The following is an 8713-nucleotide window of genomic DNA, read 5'->3' as shown; positions in this document are numbered from 1 at the left end:
AACTCTCCTCTGTTTAACCCTCTACTCTTAATAAGGTTAAACTCGCCGGATTCACACCAAACTCCACCACAACCTTAATTCATTAATTCTAACATTCTATAATAAATACCAAGGAAATCCAACGGCCGGATTTTCATTCTAACAACTGGTAAAATCCTTAATCTTTTAAAAATCCCAAACCTTATCAAAACTCCTCCAAAAATTCCAAACTATACTTCATTAGACTCCTCTCATTATAACAAACCCAAAAACCTAAAAATCAACCTCCAAGTGGCGGCACCGCCGTCTGCTCCATCGGCAGCGGCGGCCGGCGGCCGACTCTAGCGACTTCTAATGGCTACCAAATTTTGACACAATCTTCCTCTCAACATCCCAAACAACTTTCATAACTATCATTAAGTCCAATTTCAAGCCTAAATGGGGTAATCGAAGCCAAACATAACAAGAAAACCCTAGGAAATTCAAACACCCAATTCTCCTTACCTAGCTCGAGTTAGGATGAATCCATTTAGGGTTTAGCTACTGGGAGGGAGAGCTTCAAGTTGAGACCAACAGCTCCGGTTATGGTGGCCGGAAAAGAGAGTTTCCGGCGAAACTCCACCACGCACAGTCGCTCCTTCTCGGCGTGATTCCTCCCTCACGGCGGTGCAACACGACCAGCCACCTACCTAGAATTGAACAGGATGTTTCAAGCTTCGATTTGATACCAAGCATGCCTCCTATCTCGGCCAGACGGCGGCGGACGACGGCCGGAAAGTTTCCGGGTCAGGAGAGCTCGGGAGAAAGAGAGAAGGAAGAGGAGAGAGAGAGAGAGAGAGTGTGGCTGGGCTTTGACCCCCTCTTGACCCGGTCCAAACTTAAAACACCCACAAAATAAAGCCTACAAGAATTTACCTCTTTTTACCAATATAGTAATTTTTGTTTTTAGACCATAACTTCTTCATACGAACTCCGTTTTAAGTGTGCCGCGTGTCCACGAACTTCGTTTAATGTCCTCTACAACTTTCATCAAGGAAGTTTTCCCAAATTCCAAACGGAAGAAAAAGTCAACTTTAGGGTCCTTAAGTAGTAAACGGTTACTCAACACAGTAAAAGACCAAAATAACACCAAAGTAAATAACCGTAAAATAACTTAAGAACCGGGGCGTGACAACTTAGGAACAAAACAATTCCACTTGTCAAGGTATTGTGGAGAAGTCATCAAGTAGAGGAAGCCACTTGGGAACTAGAGGAGCAAATGAGGCATCGGTATCCCTACCTCTTTGATTGACAGGTATGTAAATTTCGAGGGCGAAATTTTTACATGGAGGGGAGAATTGTCACATCCCGACTCTTAAAGTTTTACCCTAATTACTTGCATGGTGTTAATAAAAGTTTTTACCGTCTTCGTTAATGAGTTTATAATTTCAAAGGTCCCTAGAAGTGTTTTGAGGGACAAATATTTCAGAGAAATTTTTACGTAGGAGGATTTGTTGAAAGAGGTAAAAAGGGTAAATTTTGGTTAGTAAAAAGGAAATTTTTATTAGGATATGTTTTTTGGGTGTTTTTGTGGAGTTGGGTTTTAAAGTTTGGAATGGAGAACCGGTTTGGGAAAAAGTCCAAAACCATTTCTCTTATCTCACTCCTCTCCCTCGATTCTCTCCTTCCCCGCCAGCGAGCTTGCCACCGTCTGCCACTGTCCGGCCAACTCTGACCACCGTGCCGGTCCCAATCGGTCGGTCATCGTCCCTTCTCTCTTCTTGGACCGGTGGGAGCCTCCCTAGCGCCGTCGTGAGAGAGAAATCCAGCCCGAAAGCGCCGACTGGTTCGTGGTGTTCCGTCGCCGGAACTTCTTCCTCCGGCCACCAATCCGAGCATTCCTTAGGTTTTAAAGGTCTTCAACCCTGTAGCCTTGCCCTAGAAGAAATCAATCCATTTTGCTTCAGGTAAGGAGAATCGGCGAGTTGAAATTCTAGGGTTCCATTTTGTGTTTTGGTTTGATTGACCTAGTTAAGCTTGGAATTGGACTTTGTGCTAGTTAGGGAAGTTGTAGAGCGGGTTGAGAGGAAGATTGTGTTAAATTTTGGTAGGCATTGGAGGTCGCCGGAGTAGGCTGTCGGCGGAGCAGATGGAGGCGCCGCCGTTTTTTGGTAGTTTTTCAAGGTTTTAAATTTGTTATGTTGAGGGGAGTCTAATGATGTGAAGTTTAGAATTTTCGGAGGAATTTCGGATAGGTTTGGGATTTTTCAAAGATTGGTGAACTTGGCGGTTAATAGGGTAGAAATCCGGCCGTTGGATTAATGTTGTTAAAATTGTAGAAAGTTATAATAAGGCTATCGGTGCTTGTGGTGAAGTTTGGGTCGTATCGAATTTAGAATGACTAAGTTAGGCAAGGATGAGGGTGTTTAAGGCTCACTTTTAATTTTGCCTATTTTTGTATAAGTGTTAAATTTTAGTTGGGGATTTAATTATATATTTGAAACAGGACGTGAGAAGGCTTGAGCAGAAGAGACCTCAGATCGACATTAGGCTTAGGCCTAAATTTGTAAGTGGACTTTTGTTTTAATTTAAAAGCATGCGATGCATTATTTTGATGATCAATTATTCTTTTTCTAGGATTTATTTTTTTTCTGATAATTGATAATTTTCATTATTTTTGGAGAGGTATCGAAAATGGGATTTTCGGTGTGTATATATATATATGTATATTTATAAGAGGAATATGTATATAAATGCTAGCTAGCTATACGTGTCTGTCCGCCTTAATGATGTAGCAATTAGCCACCATTATGGTGTGACGTGAGCGTGAGACGCAAGCGTAGTAGCCCTATGCTTACGTGTATTTTAATACACTTAATTATTATTTTTTTGGTCCAAAGAAAACTTCAATAAACAAGCCCAAGGCTAGAGTTATAAATATACAAATAAGGCCAAGAAGAAACAAAGCCCAAGCAAAAGCTACCTAGTCAAAGCCAACAGAAAAGCAAAGACAAGGAAACCTGGAGAAAAAGAGAAACAACAAACTGGAAGCAGAGAAAAAGCACGACAAGCAAAGCAAAGGAAAAGGAATTCGATGCGGATGAAAAAAGAGAAATCAGGACCTCGGTTGAGTCAAGGGCACCCAAATTCCAAGCTAGAAGGCGGAGGGCATGGCAAACCATCAGGAGAAAGAACAAACACAAGGGAAGAAGGCGGGCGATCAATCCAGACCTCCGGGCACTTCTTCCTCACTACTAGCGAGGCAACCAAATCAGCTGCAGAGTTCGCTTGTCTTGAAATCCAAAACCATGCCAGACGCAGGTTCGAGGTAATTCAATTCCGAATCATAGTTACAACAGGAGCAATTTTCCAATTACATGGAAATTTTGAATTGTTGATCTGGTCCACTAATGCTTTTGAATCTGACTCGAGGATGATCGGTGAAGGAGGGAAACGCTTGGCCACCTTGATAGCCATCGCCGCAGCCGTTGCTTCCGCCTCTAACACTGATCTGGTTCGGCACAACAAGGTAGCTCCATCAAAGAGGATACCATGGCAGTCACGCGCTAACGCACTTATACCTGTAAGCTTCGAACTCTCTATCTATGCTGCATCACAATTTATTTTAATATGACCAAGAGGAGGGGGGCTCCAATTTTGTGTCACATTACTCACAGTGGGGGAACGAGAGGTAGAAGTCATTCTATGGTTATGGAGATTACTCTGGTTGTGAGAGAAAGAACTATTATGTGGGACTTGGTTCAAATGGAAGTGGTGGAAGTTTGGATTTGAGGGTTGCAAAGTAGCTTGGGAAAGAACAGGTTGAAGAGTGGCATGGTGAAGAAAGGGAACTAAAATGGGATTGGTGTAATGATGCTCATTTGGGGTGGTGTGGTTAGAGGTGGATGAGAGGTTAGAGTTGAGGCAGCTTTGGTCAGGGTTTATGGATGGCAGAGAATTATGAGAGAGAGCTGGGTCTGCTCTAAGAGAACCAACAGTGTTATATCCAGTAGGGATAAGAGAAGTAGAAAGGTGAGAATAAGAAGTGGGAGTGATACTAGAAGAGTGATGGGGGGGAGGGAAATTACGTACCTGAGAGTGCAAATGAGACATCGGAATTGAATTTGAAATGAGATTGTGGTTTTTGTAGGTGATGAATTCAGCCGCAGCCAAATTTGCTTTCCTAGCTATTGCGCTTGGGTCAATTGCAGCAGCTTTATAGACAAAAGCATTCCTAGCTTTCCAAATCTCCTAGAGAAGAAAAGCAACTTTGGTAAGAAACTCCTCTTTGATTGTTTTGTAGTCTTTCATCATGAGAATAATGTTTTCAAACCACAAATCAAAGGTACTGATGGCTTGTAAGTTGATCTTCTAATGCAAATCAGAAGCAAACCAAGCACACACTGCACCGGGGCACTGAAGAAAGATATGTTTAGTAGACTCCGGAAACATATCACACACAGGGCACAAAGGGGAAGGGATTATTTTCCTTTTGTGAAGATTTAGGTAAGATGGTAGAGCATTAGCCAAAATTCTCCATAGGAAATTACGAATCTTAGGAGTAGTTTGAGTAGACCAAACCGTCTTCCACACAATGTGATTCAATCTGTGAGATGAATGAGCATGTTACGTAGTAGGCTTGTAGTCTTGGGAATGTAGAATATGATAACCTGACTTCATAGAGTACTGACCACTCTTTGTCTCAGGCCAACTAATTTTATCCAACATGGATTGGTCACCCAAGACTATCAACTCAATGTTTGATTGATCATCCTTTGAAATCAGGTCATTTACCGTTTCCAGTTTCCAACATCTAGCACCCCAATCAATTAGATCCTTCACCATATGGGGTCTAGAAAAATTCACAGGAAGCATAGGGCACAAGAAACCATTAGTACGTAGAGGTAGGTATCCATTTGTCAGCCCAAATATGAATGAGCTCCCCATTCCCAACCTGCCATCTAGCCCCATCAACAATTAGACCTTTACCATCCAAAAGGCTACTCCACGCCCACGATGCCCGTGATTCCTTTCCGACACTTAGAATATCGGTATGAGGATAGTAAATTCCTTTTAGAATACGAGCACATAAAGAGGTGGGATCAGAATGCAGTCGCCAAACCTGCTTTGCTAGGAGGGAGATGTTAAACTCCTTAATATTTCTAAAACCCATGCCACCACGGTCTTTAGGCAGACCTAAAAAATCCCAACTTCTCCAATGAATTTTGTGATCCTCCTTTTTCTGACCCCACCAAAAATTAGCCATCATAGCATCTAGTTCATTGCACAAAGTGACTGGAAATTTGAAACAATGCATGGGGAAGGTAGGAATAGCTTGAGCCACAGCCTTGATAAGGGTTTCCCTCCCAGCCATAGATAAAGTGCAAAGTTTCCAGTTCTAGATCTTGTCAGCCAACTTTGATTTGATAAAAGAGAGGGAAGCTTTTTTGGATCTGCCCCAAATGGTTGGGAGGCCAAGGTATCGCCCAGGATTGATAGTAGCAGGGACTCCTAGGATTTCACAAAGATCATGTACACTAGCATCAGACATGTTAGGCGGACAGTAGAGAGTTGACTTGTTGTGGTTAACAAGTTAACCTGAGGTAACACAATACACTTCAATAATACACATAATCTCATAGCAATTAGCAATTGTTGCCGAAAGGAAGAAAAGAGAGTCATCAGCAAAAAATAGGTGCGACAATGTCGGACCTTGCTCGCTAAGCTTGATACCCTGAAGAGTTATGACTTCACAAGCTCTTCTGATAAGAGAGGAGAAAACATCTGAAACAAATAAGAACAAGTAGGGAGAGATCGGATCCTCTTGTCTCAAACCTCTTGAGGGCTTAAAGTACTCCCCTACTTTTCCATTTAGGGTGACAACAAATGACACAGACTTAACACAAGCCATAATCAAAAGAACAAAACCATTGGAGAATCCCATACAAGTAAGAACCTCTTCAAGAAAGTCCCACTACACCCTATCATACGCCTTGCTCATATCTAATTTTAGAGCCAGTTCTTGAATGTCTCCCGTTTTCCTCAGCTTCAAATAATGAAAAGCCTCATGTGCTACCAAAATATTATCTTGAATCTGACGACCCGGTACAAAAGCACACTGATGAGGAGAAATAATACTTGGCAAAAACTCTTTCAAATGGTTCGCAAGCATTTTGGAAAGTACCTTGTATGAGTAATTGCAAAGACTAATTGGGCGGAATTGATCAACCTTCTCAAGGCAAGGGACCTTTGGAATGAGAACAATGTTTGTCTTGTTCAAATCTAAAAGGATATTAGCAGTATCATGAAATTCCTTTGCTGTAGCCCTCATAGTCTCATTGATGATGCTCCAAAATTTCTGAAAAAATATCCCATGAAAGCCATCAGGGACTGCAGCCTTGTCACCCCCCATTTGGAAAGCAGCATCTTTAATCTCTTCAACAGAGAAATCTTTAGTTAGAGAGCAATTCATCTCAGGGCTAACAACATGAGACACTGCCTGTAAAGCCTCATCCCAATCTCTCTCACCAGAACTCTTGAAAATATTCTTGAAATAATTCTCCACTTCTGAACGAATAGTACCCTCTCGATCTAGCCATACACCATTGGTAGATTTAAGTTTGAGGACTTTGTTTCGCTGCCTTCTTTGGATGGTTGTCAAATGAAAAAATTTGGTATTTGAGTCCCCAGCTTTTAGCCAGTTGACTCTTGCACGCTACTTCCAGTACTTCTCCTCCTTGTTCCATAAAGCCCCAATTTCTCCAATTAAAGAGGACTCCATGTTACGTGCTTCTACTGTTGTAGACTACTGTATGACTTGAAGATCTGCTATTCTTCTATTAATAGCCATACGATTGTTAGAGAATTTCTTCTTGCTCCATTTGGATAACTCCAGACCACATCTTTGACTCCTTATGACCCACTGGGCAGCTCCAATAGTTGGAGAGTTGTCAGTCCAAGAGGCCTCCACAATGCCCCTACACTCTGGATCATCAACCCACATTAGTTCAAATTTAAATAATTTGGGCCCACGAATCATTGGTGGATCAGAGTCAAAAATAAGTGCACAGTGATCAGACCCCAACCGAGGGTGATTGAAGGCACTAGAATCTGGCCACCTCTCTAACCACTTTGTGTTTACCACCCCTCTATCCAGCTTGATCTTAATTAGACCCCCTTCTGGCTAGTTGTTACACCAAGTAAGCTTTTGACCCTTTGATTAAAGCTCGATCAAATCATTAGCCTCCATAAACTCGCGTAGAAAACGCCTTTTACTAGGATTCCAAGGGTTACCACCCTCCTTTTCATGAGGCCATAAGAATTCATTAAAATCACCAGCACACAACCATGGGAGATCCATGGAACCAGCCAAGTTAGCACACCTATTCCAAAATCCAGGTCAAAACTTCTTATCGGGTGGTCCGTAGAACCAACAAAACCGAACTAAAGAATCATCAGACTTGAACTTGACCACTGTATCAATCAAAAATTTGGATTTAGAGAGTATTTGAACTGTAACAATGTCATCCCACCATAAAGCTAGCCCACCAGCGGTTTTGACTGGTTTCACAGTAATTCCATGGGAAAACTTACAATTCAATCTTAGACTTTTAATATCCTTGTCCTTCATTTGAGTTTTCGAAAGAAAGACAATGGATGGGCGGTACTTTCCTATCAACTCTTCAAGAGCCTGCTTTGTCATGGATTGCCCCAATCCATGACAATTCCAACTGAGTTGTATCATGGAGACCTTGTGGCTGTAGGCGAGCCACCACCACCTCAACGCTTTTCCTCGTTGAACATCCATCAGTCACGTACACCCTCAGAATTTAACTCAAGAGTCTCAGTTCCAAAGGTGCAATGTTTGGTGAATTTTCTTATCTTCCTTCTAGAGGGAACATGGGCAGTCTCAGACTGAAGAGGTCTCTTCATCTGGGCTTGAAAGAGTTTGGGGGGAGGGTTATGAATATTTGTGGTGTTTGTGGTTGTGGGTGGTAAAGCATTGGAAAAGGTAACAGATGGTGGTGTGGGGTATGGATAGTTAGGACATGGGGGCATTTGGGGAAAAGATCTTGAGAAAAGGGTGGCAAGAGCAGCTGGGTTGATATTACTAGAACTCATGCCATTATTAACAAACCATGGATAGCCAACATTACCCCCATTTGTCAGGTTCTGAGTTTGTTCAAGGAAAAAGGTACTTGAGATGTTATTTGGGATAAGATCAAATCTAGGTGGAGGGGAGGGAATGACCATGTTATTATGGTTTGAAACAGCTGGGGTAGTGGGGTACCTTAATTGTTCCGTTGGGAGCTCCCTTGTGTAGTTGCTATCACCATGTTTGACAGCAGAGACATTGGCTCTTGTGTTAGAAAGTTGTACTCTGACAGAGACTGAATGCTTTCCTTGGGGTACATTGAGACTCGAGAAATTCTTCGGTGCGACGGCCGTGCCACGTGTCCGTGCGACCGGCCGACGGTCGTGCGACACGTGTTTTTTTTTTTTTTCACAGCAGCCCACAACAGCCGCTGCGTTCTCCTCCGGCGAACCTTCTTCTGTTTTTTCTTCACCCTCGCCGGCCGAAACCATCGCCAACCACAACGCAGATCCTCCTCCGCTACTCTCCCTCATTTCTAGCCCCAAATTCCGTGACCGCCACACCCTCCGAAACCCTACCCCTCCTCTCTCCGCCTTCTTCTTCCTCTCCACCTCTCCGGATCCCCCTCCTCTCCCCTCCATTCGCTCCCGGAGCTCCGAC

At 42.9% G+C, this 8713-nt stretch overlaps 1 protein-coding gene across 1 annotated transcript; it reads right to left on the bottom strand.

Moving 5' to 3' along the window:
* Positions 1 to 4849: 4849 nt before the first annotated feature.
* On the bottom strand, positions 4850 to 5332 carry LOC101293679 (uncharacterized mitochondrial protein AtMg00310-like). The gene has a single exon (XM_004298014.1). The coding sequence runs from the start codon at positions 5330 to 5332 to the stop codon at positions 4850 to 4852; it is 483 nt and encodes a 160-aa protein (XP_004298062.1).
* Positions 5333 to 8713: the final 3381 nt, after the last annotated feature.

This window comes from Fragaria vesca, linkage group LG4, assembly GCF_000184155.1.
Source record: "Fragaria vesca subsp. vesca linkage group LG4, FraVesHawaii_1.0, whole genome shotgun sequence".
Taxonomy (NCBI): domain Eukaryota; kingdom Viridiplantae; phylum Streptophyta; class Magnoliopsida; order Rosales; family Rosaceae; genus Fragaria; species Fragaria vesca.
This window is presented reverse-complemented; position numbering and strand designations above follow the sequence as displayed.

Coding starts and splice junctions, on each gene's coding strand:
- LOC101293679 (XM_004298014.1), bottom strand. CDS start 5,332: ATGGCTGGGAGGGAAACCCTTATCAAGGCTGTGGCTCAAGCTATTCCT.